Raw genomic sequence first — 16490 nt, 5'->3', positions numbered from 1 at the left:
TTTTTTTTCTGATCCCCAAATATTTGTCTAAGAGCAGATATTTATAGTGCTTTCTCAGCCTAGAGATATGTTTAATTCTGTAAACCTTGTGTTCTGAATATCCTGGTGATAATTGCACTCATATCTGTGTATCACAGTCACAGTGTGGATTAGTATCACTTTGTATCCAGCCAGACCTGTAGCTGCCCCATATTGATGCAGTACCTTTAAGGACTCTGGAGTTGTGCTAACATAAAGTAGTTGAAGGGCTGGATGAAAATTTTTACCACATTTTGAATGGTGCAGTAGAAGTAAATAAGAGTGCTTAGATTGGAGGGTTTAAGTGGATTTATTATTTCAGCCTGCAGTATTTTTTGTCCACAGTAAACATATTTCAAATATTTATTTTAACGATGCGTTGTGCTGAATATTCCTTTCAAGTCTGTGTAATAGGGTCATCACTGCATATTGCCCTGGCACTGAGGTTTTATTCTTTACTCTTTGTGGTTTTTGTTTTTGTTTAGACTGTGTTGCCAGTTGATGAAAGTTTAACAGAATCTTTAGGAATCAGATCCAAATATGCTTCATTACGGAAAGATGCACTACTGAAATCTGGTAAGCTGCTGTGGGCTGTAACAAGTAAGCTTTAGGTATCAATAAAAGCTAATCTCATGCTGTCTGCCTGTGGCCCCAGGGCATTTAAGCAGATGTTTCATTTGAATAGGAACAGGCTGCTGATTGAGCAGCCCTTTGAGGGTCATACAAGAATAAATTATTTTATCATTTGCACTATTTTGTATAGTAAAAACAGCAGAAGCAAATTTTTGTCATTAAGTTCACTGTAGTATAAAATTTTCCATGCAATTTGCTAGTCTATTCCTAAGCAATCTTCAGGGGGGTGAGGGGAGAGACAGAGGAAAGCAGTTGCTTTTAAAAAAATTCTTGAAGAAAGGTTAGTTTTCCAGCAAATGATTGTATGAGAGGAAAATGCACAGTACATTAAAAAAAAAAAGTATTTCAAAAGTTGAATATATGTTTCATTTCCTTACCAGTGTTTTAAATCATTTGGAGGCTTTTCCTGCAAACACTGGAAGAATGGTCATTGCAGAACAACCATGCTTGGAAAAGCTAGACTGATGCCTGGTTAAACCAGATCTTTACAGCAGTGTGTTACAGCACGTTAGTCAATCGAAGCCATTTACTTTAAAAAGGAGAGACTTTGTACACTTTTAACTCAAACCCTATGCTTAAATAACATGATTTTAATTCTTTAGTGTTTGGTGGTGCCATTTGCCGAATGTATCGCTTTCCAACCACTGATGGAAACCATTTGAGAATCTTGGAGCAGATGGCTGAGAGCATCCTGTCGCTGCACATCCCTAGGCAATTTGTGAAGCTTCTTCTAGAAGAAGATGCAGCAAGGTGAGTTCGGGCTGGTTTACATGTGCAGTAGTAATACAGCAGTGATATGGCTGTTACTGAGTTACCAAGGAATATATATGCGTTAATGCGCAGAGGCACTGAAGAAAAAATAGTAAAAGAAGCAAGTTTCTGACTGTACAGTTACAGTGAATAAGAATTTCATGTCAGAGTATAGTGTTTGGCTGTCAGCGTATGGTAATGTGAACATACAGAGGTGCTGATGGGAGAGAATTGTTGGCATAGTGAACACTTAGGATCAGAGTGCAGTTAGCTGCACTTAGGGGTTATCTGTTCCTCTCACAAAAGTATTGATAAGGCCACAGAATATATTATTCCGTAGTCGTGTGACTGTATTAGGACCAGCACATTAGAATAGATTATCTTTTTATATATATCATCGTCTATATACTTCATTACACTTTTTTTTAAACATGGTTTATTTTAATATAAAGAGAAAAATGAAGTTGAATTAAAAATAAAACATATCGCAATGTTTCATAGGTGGGGGGAAGTCTGGATAGATGAGACAGCATAAATGAAAGAGTAGTAACTCCAGCTGCTGAGAATTTTGAGAAAGGAACAGAGACAACACAGAAACCAGCTGAGTGGAATGAGTAATTAGAGTAGCAGACAGAAAAGAAAAATCCGAATCACTTTTAAGGTGAACTTTGAAAAAGTCAGTTGACTTCTGTGCTATGAAAGCAAAGCAAAGATAGATGACAGGAGCACTGGCTTCACTCAGTGAGTTAAGAGATGGCTTTGAGAGTCAGAAGAGTAGTTTTGAATGGAAAATAAACAGAATAAAAGCAAGTAAAATAAGACACTGTAGGACAGTAATGACTTTTTCTCATTTTAGGAGGTGGGAGGGAGAAGGAAATCTCTTGCATTTTGTGGGTTTATTCTGAATTTGCTTCTTTTTGAAGCAGTTAACTTTCTTCCAGGCAACATACTCATTTATGAGTTTTACTTCCCTACATTTGTAGGCTGTGGTTTGCAAACATAGTGGTTTGTGTATTCTTTATAAAAGCAAGATGGGGATGGTAAAAGAATTTTAGCTGTATTTTTGAGTATTGGGTTTTTATTTTGTCTGTGTTTGAATTCACTCCTAGAGACCTAAGTAAGCCTGACCTTAATTAAAAGTAAAACTATCTAGTGCTCTCATTATCCTATATTAATACATTTCAATTCCTTTGGGATATTGTATGTGAAAGAAAATCATGTGTTAATCCATATGAGCAGGCAGAAGTAGTCTACGGTGCTTTCAGGTATTTTCATATTTTGCAGAAATGATAAATTCACACTGGAAGATGTCAGTGACTTTTTGTAATGTATTAATGCATGACATGACTGAGTTTCCAAAGTCCACATTGGTCACATTGGTTGGGTTTTGGGGGTTGTTGTTTTTTTTTTTTTTTCCTGCTGTTGAGTTTTGGGTTTTAGTGATGTGCACTTAGTAAGAGTAGTCAGATCTTAGATTCTAGAGAGTGAATGTTGTATCTTGCCTAGCTGTCCTGCTACAACCTTGATGGAGGGGGCTTGGGATATGCCATTACTCATTTAGACATGGGTTATTCATTGTTTATTTTATATCTTTGTTTCTCTGCAGCTTTCCTCACAGTACATTTAAAAGCACCAATTCATTATGAGGTACAGCCATAATAATGTAAAGAGTTGGCAAGCTTACCCATAAGGTGCCATCTGTGATGGATGTAGTTTAAGGACTTGAAGGTAATAAGAGGAGAATTTAGGGTGAATGGGGAAAAAAGATGTGGCTTTCTGTAAGACTGTGCACAGTGAAGTTTCTTAAGGCGTTAGCCATGAAATGTGACTGTTCAGAGGCTCTTGCTAAAATCATATATAGATCGATGGATACCTATTGTATACCGTTAGGGGTTAATAACAGCCCAGGTGATTGCAAATACAACTTTGTATGCTCTGAATTATGTGGCTCAAAGGTAAATACAACTTTTGTGTAATTAGCAAGAAAAACTCCGTTCTCTCTGTTCAGTTGAGGTGACCCTCAATGATATGCACGATCACACTTTGTATTTATAGGATCTCTCAGATTTGGCCAAGCTCTTTTTTTCTCCATTCTCTGTGCTGCTAGCCCAGAGGAATGCCGGATAGCTACACAAGCACAGCTGCTTCTGTCTTAACATCCTGGTGACTTTTAAAATGTCCTTGGATAATCACAACTGCTGTCTCTTACATAGAGCTGTTCAGGGCCAGAGCTCTTTGAAAGGAGACATCTAACTGGGGGGGATATTTTGACTACCTAATTATTTATGGTGTGCGCGTCCCCAGCTGTCTTAACCCTATGGGACAAACACGTAAACTTGAAGTGCTAAGCTGTGAATTTACTTCAGGAAGACCTGGGCTCAGATGCATGGCTAGTTTTGAGCAGGGAGTTTGACAAGGTAGTCATAATAGTATCTTATGCAGAAGCAGTTTACAAGGTGAAGCTGGAAGTGTTGTTTTCCAAGTCACTGATAAATATAGTTTACACTGTTGCCTATTGGCAAATCAATCTGATGTTTTTCTTGAAAATTTGCTTCCTTTTGATAATATCCTAAATACTGTGGAGTGGGAATTGTTCTGTGAAATGCTGTCTTAAATTATGTAGAGACAATTGATTAAAACTATGGATTAGGGATATTGAGAGAACTGCAAAAAGAACTGCTGGATCCTTTTGACAGCTGATTGTTCTACCTTTTCTGGGGTAATGTGCTGTTGAATTGTGTCTGGTGTTGACTTGTTTACTTTTCTCCTTCTACCTTTATTCCAAATAATATCTTAATTCAAGAAGACAGTAATACAAGCATGACATGAAATACATTGAATATTTTCTCAGCAGCGCTGTTGGGGAACAGTATGTAACACAGGATTGCCATGTGTGACTGAAAACCTAGCAGTCAGGGTGCAATAAGAATGCCACAGGTTTTCCTGTTCATATCTAGGGGTGTCCAATCGTCCTTTATTCCACCTACAGTGAAACTTGAGTGCCTAAAATCCTGAATCTCAGATGAAGGTTTTGTTGGCTCATCCTTTGTCTCTGCAAACCCTTGTTACTGCTTACGCTTCTTAGGCCTTCCCTGCCTGGCCTTGAATACTGTTGTGTAGATACCTGGCCAGCACAGATACTCCCTGTACCTAATGTCAGTTAGGTGCTAATCTTCCGCGTAACCTCTGTCACAGTTCTGGTTTAATTTGAGTGGCCTAAAAAGGTCCTCATCGTCCCAAGTCACCCGGTATGATGACAGTGCCCATCATTTGCAAATCACCATATAGTTTGAGAGCTCCTGCAGAAAGGTGGGAGGCTTTGGTTTTGACCAGCACCTGAGGCTCCTAAGAGGAACAGAGTGCATTCTGCCTGTGAGGAACCTATGTACCTTGGAGTAGAGCTCAACAGCTGAGCTTTGGGACATAGGTTTGGAAGCATTCCCAGTCTGATGAGTAACTTAGACCAGAGTGAATTGAGAATGTCAGCTGAGGATGGTGCTACACTGATACAATGTGAAACTCGTTCTTGGTCAAGTGGACAATGGAGCTAAACACCTCTCTTTTTTCCTTCCACCCCCCACCCCCACCCCCCAGGGTTTGTGAACTAGAAGAATTGGGAGAACTGTCTCCTTGTTGGGAAAGCCTTCGTCGACAAATAGTTACTCAGTACCAAACAATTATTTTAACTTATCAGGAAAATCTAACTGACCTGCACCAGTATAAAGGTGATGTCTTTTTCATAATAACGTGATATTTCTCAACTGTGATTGTTAGTACCTCTGTGAAATTGGGAACCCAGAATGTTTTAGTTTAATGACTAAAAAATACTATTATTAGATTTCTTTTCCTTATTAACATTTATTACGAGTTTGCTAATGATCTGGGAATATTTGTCTGCCTTATTCATTCTCTTATTTTACCCTGAAAGTAGAGAACAATTATGAACAGTAACAGAAAGATACATCTTTTTTTTTTTTTCTTTTTCTCTGCTTTACTTTCAGCACATAGCAAATGATGAATGAAGCTCCTTGAATGTTTTAGCATAAGCAGAAGCAGAGGGTTTTTATACTTAATTTTCTCCTGCATTTCTCAGGTCCTTCATTTAAAGCCAGTAGCTTGAAAGCTGATAAAAAATTGGAATTTGTTCCTACGAATTTACATATACAGAGAATGAGAGTCCAGGATGATGGAGGATCAGGTATTTGTTTCTTTCTTTCTTCACCTTATTCTGTTACTTTTCTCTCCATTTTATGATTTCCATTCTCATATATCCTCCATATAGCCAAGTTTCTACACACTAGTGCTCTGCAGTACTAGTGCTACCTGGCATTTTTGTAGCACCTCCTATCCTCAGGTTCCAAATCTCTTTGCAAAAGAAGAAGTGTAAGTATAATTATCACTATTCTACAGGTGGCAAAACTAGGTTCTGGAGTTAACTGTACTCTAGGTGACACAAGTCAGCCTTTGTACTAGGGAATATATTGGGTTAAGCTGCTATGTCCCTTCCAGTCATTTGAATTGTAGCAAAATAGCAAAGATTCTGACTGTTGCTTGTTGTTAAGCTTGTGCGCTTTTTCGCTGGAACCATCATGTACAATTATGCAAAATCACACCAATTTGTTCACATCAAGCCTGCTTCTTCATGAATAACCTAGGTTTTCCATGCTTTTAACAGTAATTCCCACTAACTATGGACACAAAGTTGTCCCATGTATCCGTGTGAGGGATTCCAGTAATGGCAGGTTTTGTGTAAAGACCTATGTTCAAGGCTTCTTTTTCACTGACAGTCTTCTAGATTAAGAAACAGAGGACCTGCATTCAAGTATGGTTCTTTCACCTCAAAAGTACTTGATGGATTTCCAGGGCCTATAAAACAATTCAGTTTTCCATGTCCTTCAAAACACTGGCACAAAGTTTTACAAAAATTACTTACAGAGTAGTTTTTGAATTTCCACGATTGTTTGTCGACATTAAAGATGACAAGCTTTCATTTGTAAGTCCTTTCTGTCCATCCTAGATCAGAACTACGACATAGTCACCATAGGAGCACCAGCAGCTCATTGTCAAGGCTTTAAATCAGGTGGCTTGCGGAAAAAGCTGCATAAATTTGAAGAGGCAAAGAAACAGTAAGTAGAAATGTTGTGTCAGCTGTTACTGTGCCTTTTCCTCCTAGTCCATGCTTAGTGATTTGGAAAATCACTCCATTCTATGTTTTTGCTGCACTTCATTCAGTAGTTCTACTATACAATGTGAAGATTATTCCATGTTTTTTCCGAAGAAGGAGAGGGAAAACAGTTTCCCCTTTATATTACCATATTTGTTTGTTTACTGATGGGCCCTTTCTAATAGTCCTTTTAGTGAAATCTTTAATTTTCCTGAATACTTGTTGGTTGATTTAGTTTAGCTATTTTAGGTGCTGGGTTTGGGTTCTGCCTAATTGTGGATTAGAAAATTTGTCTTTAGAACCTCCTCAGCTGCACTACATCATGCTTTCAACCCATTATTTTCAGGAGACTTTCACCCTTCTCATAGCTTCAAGGTCCTGTTGCTGAACTCTCTTTAGTACAGAACAGCTGTGCCCGATAGGCAAATTCCTTGTTGAAAACTTGGGTTTAGTTCTGGGGCTATTGCTGGAGGCTTTTCTGCATTGCCTTAAGGTTTGCGCACAGATTAGGCTTCTGAATCTGGCCTTGCTCTGCTCTACGGGCAGGATACTGGGCCTCCACAGTCCTGTCTTCAGGAACTGTTTAGTGACCTCTCTGGAAGTGCAATCATATGTACTAGAGGAAGGGGCAGAAATTGGGGAGGTCATATATGCTAAAGGGAGAGACCTGCATGGCACCCACTCCAGCTCCCAAGGAACAGATAAAGGTGTCTGGGTCTGCATTACTTTTGCTGCAGTATGGAGAATTTAAGGAACAAAGAGAGCAGCGGGACAAGGAGTCATTGTAGCAAGGGAAGAGGAGACCTTGATAATGCCCTTCCAAAGAGAGGATTTGTAGGATTTTGAGCTGATGGGAGGAGGGAGTGATGTGGGAACAAGGCTCTGCCAACTGCAAAATTAATTTTGGCAATGGAGAAGTGAATAGCAGCACCCTGTGAACATCAGTCAGATATGTACTGAGAAAAAGATTGGTGCAAAAAATATGCCTGATGTAATTATTCCTGACTTACAGAGTGCACTAGGATAGGACTAGAGGAAGCTGTAAACCTGGCAACACTGGTATGCTAGGCTCATCCTTCCTGTTCTTTTGATACCACTATTGCTTTCTGAAATAACCTCCTTCTGTCAGCTTAGCTACTGAAGTGGGCCTCACTCGTGCAATATCTAAGTTCCCGTGTCTTTTTATTTATTTATTTATTTATTTACACTCTTCCCCTCACCCAGTAATTAAGCTGATTGGAGAGCTTAATTTCTATCCAGTACTTTTCCTCTAAGCTTTACAGAACTGTTCCGTCTGGGTCCATGAAAACTGCAGGTTCAACATTTGAAGAATGACTTTCCTTTTAAGTACTTCTATGTTATCATAAAAGCCGGTATAGTAGAACTGAGATCCATCTCAGTTTCACTGTTACATAGATATCGTTCAGTTCTTTCTTCTTTCATTGGCAAAACTGTGCTTGGTGCATCTACAACATTTCCCCAGAACAACACATGGGCATCTGGCAATCTGTGGTTTTTTGCTTACAAGTTTACTCATTATGTACCCACCTTGTTGAAAAGATGACTCAGATAAGTTATTTCCACAAACATCCTTTGTTTTGTTTTCTGCTTTTGGTATTTGCTAACAATCTGCTAATTTTATTTTGGTTTTTTGTTTTTTTTAGCAGTTATGAGGAGTGTTGGTGAGTTTTCTGTTTCTGAGAGTTCTGTAGAGAGGGTTTCTGTTCTTTGGGTTGTTTTATTTTTCTTTTCTTTCTTTTCTTTGGCAAAGATCTGATGTGTTTTAAAGTGTGCAGGGCTTTTTAATGTCGTGTATCATGGCATCCCTAATTGTGCTCTAAGTAATTGTAGCTGCTTTGTAGAACATGGTGTGTGAATGAATTTCATTTCATCTGCAATGTTTGTTTGTAATGAACAGCTGGTTTCCTGGCTCTCTCTGATCATAAGAAGTTAGAAAGCTGAAGATCAGAACACAAGAATTTTATGTCTTTTCCTCTTGTTATTTCCAGTGAAAACTGCCTGGAGAGAGAAACTTTCTGCCAGAGGTGGAAGATAATTAAGATAACTCTATGTATTTTTAAATCTTTATGGTGATAGATTGGGCATGGTTTATATTTTTGTAATCCATGTCTTCATTTAAACATTTTCACTTAACTTTTTTATATTTTTCTTCATGTTGTGGTGTTCAGTGCTATGAAAAGGAAATAATACTTGATGGTTCAACAGCGCAGAAGTTCTGCTCTAAATTATTCATATTAAAGGTTGAACCCCTAATTCACTGAGAGTTTAAGGCTGTGTTACAGTTTGCTGATATAGTACAATGAGAGCTGTTCATTTGAAAAAGCAATTGCAGGTTGGAAAGTAAATATATGTGAACTTTACACCATAAATTTTCCCCCCAATCATCCCAGCAAATGTTTGTGATTAAAAATGTAATAATTCTAAATCAGACCTCGATATGCTGCATGGCCTTTCCTGCCAAATATGTCTTTATGCATGTTAACCACACTGTCATGGAAAGAAATTGCTCAGAGGAATTGTCACTAAGATCACCAGTCAATAGAGAGCACAAATCATGTACAGGTAAAGTCCTAAAAGCTGAGATTAATTTGCTATATGGTGCAGCAGTACTGGGGAGTGGTTGTTCTCTGCTCCACTCAGGTGGGTAACCAGAGGGACACAAATAAGGAAACTCTTTCAAGAATCACTTGTGCATTATGTCCTTTGAAAACAAATCCCCCATCTTTTCTTGTAATGGAGCTCAGACAGGTACTGGGATTAAGCTCCCCCCTTGCCTTAATATCAGTTAAGGGACTAGAATTGGCATTTGTGGCAATGATTTTAAAGCGTGCCCCATGCAACCCTCCTGTCTTACCTCACGGACACACTGCAGAAATTAACAGCATTGCTCTAGGGTTAGCACAGGAATTCATACTCCTCGGAGGTCATGGCCTGAGGTAACTGTGCCTGGAAAAGAAACTCCTGTCTGTGTAGTCTCTCAGTGTAGCTGTGTCCATCAACAGTGCTGGGACTGGGGCAAACAGTTGGTTCTTCTGTGCTGTTACTATGCTGAAACCATTCATGACTGGAAAAAAATGAATAAAATTAAGATAATACACAATTGATGTCACCTCATGCTTGATGCCATGTCATGAATGGGCATCACACTTGTCACAGCTGGAGCTGATGTAAAGGCCTGATCTTTGCATGGCTTTCTTACTGGGAGGAAAAAACCAGCATATTGCCTGGCAAATGGAGTAGTGGTGGGTTGGTTCCAAATAGTTAACTAAGAGCACAACTTCAGCTTAAAGCTTAAATTTTCTAAGCTAAAAGGCAGCTTTTGTGAGTGGCTCTTCTCAGGTAGGATTAAATCACCCTTTAGAAGTCCTATTCTCTCTCCAGCAGTTACAGGGGTAGTCCAAGCATCTGTCTTGGACCAGATAAGCAACTTCTGTAGACATCTAAACTTAGAGGATGTAAACTATTCTCCTCCACTGCCAAGTAAGCAGTCTTAGTGGAGCTGCAGTATCGCAATATAAAGATATACTTTATTGGTCTAGTTTATTTCCCTTACTATTTGGAAAAGGCCAAAATTTATTATTGCTTTATATTGTTACAGCTGAGTTTATAATAGGGAGAGTTGTATCGTGTCCCTAGTTTAGTATAGTAAGTGCGTGCTAACAGAAGCTACACCAAGGACAGGGTCCTTGGATTAGCCTGGAGATTATTTTTTATATATGTTAAGATTGCTTTTGCTGGTGTAACTTGAATCAGACCTGCAACAGAGGAAATGATATACTAGCAGAAGGATTTTTTGTTAATACCACAGTGTTTGCATTGCAGATCTGGGTGGCATTTCTATGTTAGAAGGAGTGCAGATTTTCTTTTAATGGTGCTAGTATCTATGTGATAAAACAGATTTGCAAACCAGGGCCCAGTGAAGTGTCTGTGTTGTAAGGAGAGGGAGAGTGGGGCAAGCTGTCTGTGCAAACAGTGGTTCTGTATCTGATGGCAAAATCTATCACCCGCATTCTCCTCAGCAAAACTGTCCCTCTGGTATACAAGCTCTGCCCACAACCCCTTGGCATAAGGGATTAGTAAATCTTCATCTAAATGCTTTCAGTAAAGGCAGAGAAGGCTCTAGGATCATGTTCCTGCTGTGCAATTGCCCACTGGCCTTTCACTGTTGATTGCTAGCTTAGGTAAATTTTTGTTGTCTGCCATTAATTCCCCAGCATGCCACTGTAATGTGTGTACCTCTAGATCAATTTTCCCCCTAAAATCAGTCTTTCTTTTTCAGCACTTCAACAAGTTCCCAGTCTATAATATACATCCCACAGGACATTGTTAGAGCAAAGGAAATTATTGCACAAATCAACACCCTGAAAACGCAAGTCAGTTACTATGCAGAAAGGCTCTCAAGAGCTGCCAAGGATAGATCAGCTAATGGCCTTGAAAGAACACTTGCCATCCTAGCAGACAAGGTAGGAGAATAATACATTTCCACACTGAAACACAGTGTATTTTTTTTTTCTCTGTCTCTATCTTCAGTAGGTTTTCTTGAAACATCTATTTTACCTTGTTCAGTAGTGTATTGTAACATGTACAGTCCTAAAGAAAAAGCAAAATCAGACCAGCCTTTAAAATTTGCTGCTTTTTATTTAGGTTGTCTCCTACTTTTCACACTCTTGCCTTCACCTCCTCTTGAGAGCGCAGTGGAGAGCAATGTCCTCTGGTTCCCTCTCTTCATTCATCATATTCCAGAAATGTGCATTCTTCACTTTCTTTTCTACCCTTTTCTCCATAACTACCTGGGGTTTTTTAATGTTCCTCTGAGTCATCTGTCAAGCAGCAGCAACTGGGCAAAAGTTAATGAAACAATTCTGTATTTTTCCACTGGGGAAATAAGGAATAATGGTGACACAGCCTTTGCTTGAATTATAGTGGTGTGAATGAGTTATTTCTTGATGGGTGCTAACAGAAACCAGACTGGACCCGCAGCTGAACACAATCTTAATTACAGGGACAGAAGAACAAATGCAGTTTTACTGACCTTTTCTGTCCCTGAAGCAGATCTGAAGGTTGTAAATGGCAGTAATGGCCAATCAGCTTACCATAAATTGTCCCAGTGGAGGGGATATACATGTAGAGTGCAAAAAATAATGTGACCCCATGTAAATGTATTATGTATTATAATATTCACTGTAAATGAGTACAGTGTATATAGCTGATCTGTGGGGTTTTCTATGGCTGGACAATGTGTATGTATAATGTAGTAAGGGCTTGTTTGTTTGTTTTTTTTAACAGAGACTCACGCCAGATACTTTTCATATTCACATAACTTACAGAAATCCTTTAATACAACATCAACTAAATAAGACAGGGAACAAGTTGCATTGATTAGTGGGTTATATCGTCAGCCCTCCTCTTAAGTCTTGTTACCGTTTCAGACAGGATGGTGGAGGTTAAGCATGGTCTCTCTGGTGTGGCAGCTATTGTGTGAGGTACAAAAATGTGCATTGTTTTAAGCTTTCATCAAATGGAAAGTGAAGTGCAAATAAAAGTGAATTGCACAAATATTAGTGAAGTTTGCAACAATTGCAAGGCTAATATGGCAGTACAGACTTTGGAAATGTACCATTTGTGTTTTGGTATCCTATATTGCTTTTTAAGGCCATTCTGTTAAATGATTTTAAAGGCACCTTAGAGACTCCTAAACAATGGTTAGTTTCCTTTACAGAATACTAGTTCTTCTTTTTTCTTTCTGAGAAAGAATATAGTATAAATTGTGTACAGAATAATGAAAAAGTGTTAAAATGTGGGGGGTTTATTGCTTTTTAGACCCGGCAACTTGTCACAGTCTGTGACTGCAAGCTGTTGGCAAATTCAATACATGGACTGAATGCTGCAAGGCCAGACTATATAGCTTCAAAAGCATCTCCAACTTCTGGAGAAGGGGAGCAAGTGATGCTGAGGAATGATCAAGATACACTTGTGGCCAGATGGACAGGAAGAAATAGCCGATCTTCTCTGCAAGTGGATTGGCATGAAGAGGAATGGGTATGTTTGCTAAGTGATGAATATTTTCTTAGTTTTTGTTTGCTGTGTTCTTTTGTTTATAAGGTCTGTAACTGCTCACCATAAGCACATAGGATGACTATTTCGGAGGTATTGGTCAACTAGCAAAGACGGTCCCTCCATTCTCTGCTCAGTTCCTCCTTGTCATGGGGATACAAACAGGCCTTAATAAATATTTCTGGATCTCCTAAACAGCGGAGATCATTACAGTAGGTGCATGGCTTTTCTGAAGTTGGTTCCAAGGGAAAGTAAATACCTTTTAAAGTAAAAAAACTGACCATACTACAAAGGGCTCTTACACTTCTCCAAGATAGAGCATGTTTTGCTTGTGTTAGCTGTACAATTCAGCTTTCCTGGCTTTTATTCTCATCTAAATATTTAGAACTTGCAGTCCATCTCTGTTTTGATTACGAACAGCATTTTAAAACTGTCTGCACAAAGAATTTAAATGGTTTTCCTTACCACACTGCCAACTGAAATGAGAATTGGGCTGTGTAAATTCTGTCATTGTGTAATATAAACAGAAATGAGCTAAATCTCAAAAATAGTCAAGATTAATTAAACCCATTATTAATATTGTGAAATATCAATCTAGAAATGAGATCCGATTCATTTTGGAAATGGATCCTTGCTAGTTTTAATCATTTTGGCATACTTTGGCTTACAGTCAAACTCACAGTAATGAGATATGAATAAAGCCAATTCAGTTATTTAGATAGTAATACAATATAGTAATTTTATCTGTTACTCACTGAGTTATATAGGAAAAAAGATGTGTGATTGTATACAACTATTATGTCAAACATGAGTTTCAAGAATAAACAATAGTGCCAACTGCAAATTGGAATAATAGTGCAGGAAGAGGCACTTAAAATTGTTCAGCAAATTTACTTAGAAAATAGCTTTGCAATTTACCACACAAGTCATGTTGCTACATATTGTTGACATGCTGGTATATGTTATTTATATATCCAGAGTTTGTGTGTGCAAAAATGTAAATGCAGTAGCCCAGAGGAAATTTTGCAGAGGAGTTGTGACTGGAATCACAGGAGAAAATATATTGTCAAGGGATTTGTTACCCAATGTCTCTTTTCTTTTTAAATTGAGAAAGAAATGTTTTCTTTTAAGGAGAAAGTTTGGTTGAATGTTGACAAAAGTCTGGAGTGTATTATACAGAGAGTGGACAAACTTCTGCAGAAGGAGCGCTTGCAAAGTGACAGCTGCGAAGATGTTTTCCAGTGCGACATCAGTTGTACTAGTAAGAAAGGTAATCGGGACACTCGTGCCTACTGGATAAATCCAGAAGATTTAAATGAGACCTCATCATCCTCACCACCTTCATCATCCTCACCACCACCTTCATCCACACCATCCTGTGCATGCCATTCTCTCAGAAAGACAAGTGCGTATGCCAGACGCTGCTTCTCAGTGCTGCTCTCTTGCTGTGCGCTGGCATCGTTCCTAAGCCTCCGTTACATCCTTCCATGTGTTTTTAGTTCAGTGGTGGAGTTAAGCGCTGATGTCAGGCAGAAAGGCCTGGTGGTGTACTGGGAGCTGCTAAGCTCATTACTTAGTTTGAAATCCTGATCCCACTGAAATCGTTGCCAAATCCTTTGATGACAGTGGCATTTGGTTTTCACACCAGGTGTTTTAAGCTGGTAAAACAGGTGTTTGGGTTAGCATATGTCAAACACCACCTCTGGTAGCTTTCCTGTTGGCTTCAGCTTCTTTGCAGCAATCAAAGCTTATTACAGTGAACCTTTATAAAAGGTAAATAAAACATGAGGGAAGTGCAGCACTACTGCAACACTAATGGTCCCAGATGGGCTGCCAAAGCATAGGAGGGGAGCCAAGCAGTACCATTAGACTGAGCTGAACTTGGATGAACCTGCTAGGGTTTAAAGCAAATTTTAACCCAAATTGTCAAAAGCTGTGGTGCTGAGGCACTCAGTTAGTTAGACTTCTTGTAGCTGGAAGGTAGGAACTGGCAGTGCAAGCTCTCAGTGGAATAATCCTATCAAAATTTGAGGTAAAGTGGGTGCTGAATTGAATCCAGCGTAATGCCATGAGCATGTGAATGAAAGATATTCTTATCAGTTTAGGTTGACAGTTTTGCAGCTGTGCATTAAATTTCAGAATTATTGCATTTACATATGTACTTATTTGACTTATTCTCACATTCTTTATATGTGGTCACTATGATTTGGCCACTTAATAGAGCAGGTGTGCCAAGCTAAGCTCTAGAAAGATTGATTTGTATTTTCATTTCCTTTTTCCTGTGCTGTCTTATTGTTTGATGGCCCTTTGTCCCTTACATGTGTCTGTGACTTCATGTCCATCCCATTGTTAATGTTGCAGTAGAAGGCAGTACCTTAAGAAAAAGAAAGCAAGATGGAAGTTAAAATAAATGTTAATATATTTTTGTGTAGCTTTGTATATGTTACGTATGATTTGCATAGTATCTGAAATGACCATGTTTTTCTAGACTAGACTGACATTTTTGTGTATTATAAAGGAATAGGAGAGTCGGTTCTTGTTTCAGAATGTGTTCTCTATTAATCTTTGACAAAATTTCTTCTACCAGTTTGATACCTTTAAATGTTTTTATTTGCTAGCTAGTTTACATGAAGTTTTATATGTATGCACGTGAAAGTTTTATCGGTAAACTTCAGTGCACCTTCATATCAATGATTAAAAGTTGTGGATTTTTACTGTTAAAAAAAATAGAAAAAAATCTGTGGTGGGTGATATCAGAAGCTTTTCCCAAGACAATTTGATGCTGAAAGCCTCTTAGAACAATCATTTTCTTTCATTTTCGGTTGATCTTTTAAATGTACCCTGGATCTTGACACTATGCCATATAAAAGTGGAATTAGCTGCACTTACCTACCAATGGGTTGGTTTGTGCCAAGAGTTTCTGTAACCTTTCCCTGCTGTTCCTCCAAAATAGGAAAAAATCTTTCCATTTAATCCACAGAACCTGGTACAGAAACATTAAATCAAGAAGTGTCACAAACTTTAAAACAAAGGGGCTTGCTGCCGTTTCCCATTGGTACCTAACTGTCAGGATTAGATCTGAAGTCTGACTGTCAACCCATGTTGGGTGAATTTAATGTAAAAAATCCTGGAGAGGGAATCCTGTTTCTTAGGTATCTGGTGCAAACATTGTTCGTAGGTCTTAATGAGCAATTTGAATTGCTCTTGGGAAGTTTATTGTAAGCCAGGGCAAGCTGAGTACTTGATCACATTCTCATCAGATGTAGTTCCTAATTAATGGTCAGTATTTTTGACAGAGGAACAGGTTCAATACTATAAAAAAAACTAGTCTTACTGAAATCAATGGGAATTTTCCCATTGAGTTACTTTCCTTGACTCCACACCAAAGCTGGCCTGTTAAATGGTTTTAAACTAAAAGAAGGTAGATTCAGACTCAATACAAGGAAGAAATTTTTTACAATGAGGGTGGTGAAATACTGGAACAGGTTGCCCAGAGAGGTGATAAATGCCCCAGCCCTGGAAACATTCAAGGTCAGATTGGACAGGGCTCTGAGCAACCTGATCTGGTTGAAGATGTCCCTGCTCACTGCAAGGGGGGTGGACTAGATGACCTTTAAATGTCCCTTCCAACCCAAACCATTCTCTGATTCTATTAATTCCCTTTCGCTGGCACTTTCCACAACTGATCATGGGAGTAATTTAGGGACAAAGAAGATCCTTTTGCTAAGTTCAGAATCACAACATTTTAAAGTTTCTCCTTGTCATCTGTTCAAAGAACTAACACTTTTTCTGTTAGCAATTCTGAGTTTTGAATAAATGACACTGAGCAGAGAGCAGCCAGAAATTTTTT

General features: G+C 38.6%; 1 protein-coding gene across 16 annotated transcripts in view; it reads left to right on the top strand.

Moving 5' to 3' along the window:
• INPP4A (inositol polyphosphate-4-phosphatase type I A) overlaps window positions 1-16490 on the top strand; it is a 130409-nt gene that overhangs the window by 85098 nt on the left and 28821 nt on the right. For 4 of the 16 annotated variants that reach the window (XM_052773569.1, XM_052773566.1, XM_052773565.1 and 1 more), the window contains 9 exons: window positions 504-594; window positions 1254-1401; window positions 4996-5126; window positions 5495-5599; window positions 6419-6527; window positions 8230-8247; window positions 10866-11049; window positions 12407-12625; window positions 13772-13910. In XM_052773569.1, coding sequence (XP_052629529.1) covers window positions 504-594; window positions 1254-1401; window positions 4996-5126; window positions 5495-5599; window positions 6419-6527; window positions 8230-8247; window positions 10866-11049; window positions 12407-12625; window positions 13772-13910 — 1144 coding nt within the window. Of the gene's footprint in view, window positions 1-503; window positions 595-1253; window positions 1402-4995; window positions 5127-5494; window positions 5600-6418; window positions 6528-8229; window positions 8248-10865; window positions 11050-12406; window positions 12626-13771; window positions 14046-16490 lie in introns of all 16 variants that reach the window. The other 12 variants (XM_052773560.1, XM_052773556.1, XM_052773559.1 and 9 more) reach the window with 5 other exon arrangements.

The sequence above is a fragment of the Harpia harpyja genome, chromosome 22 (assembly GCF_026419915.1).
Source record: "Harpia harpyja isolate bHarHar1 chromosome 22, bHarHar1 primary haplotype, whole genome shotgun sequence".
Classification (NCBI taxonomy): domain Eukaryota; kingdom Metazoa; phylum Chordata; class Aves; order Accipitriformes; family Accipitridae; genus Harpia; species Harpia harpyja.
This window is presented reverse-complemented; position numbering and strand designations above follow the sequence as displayed.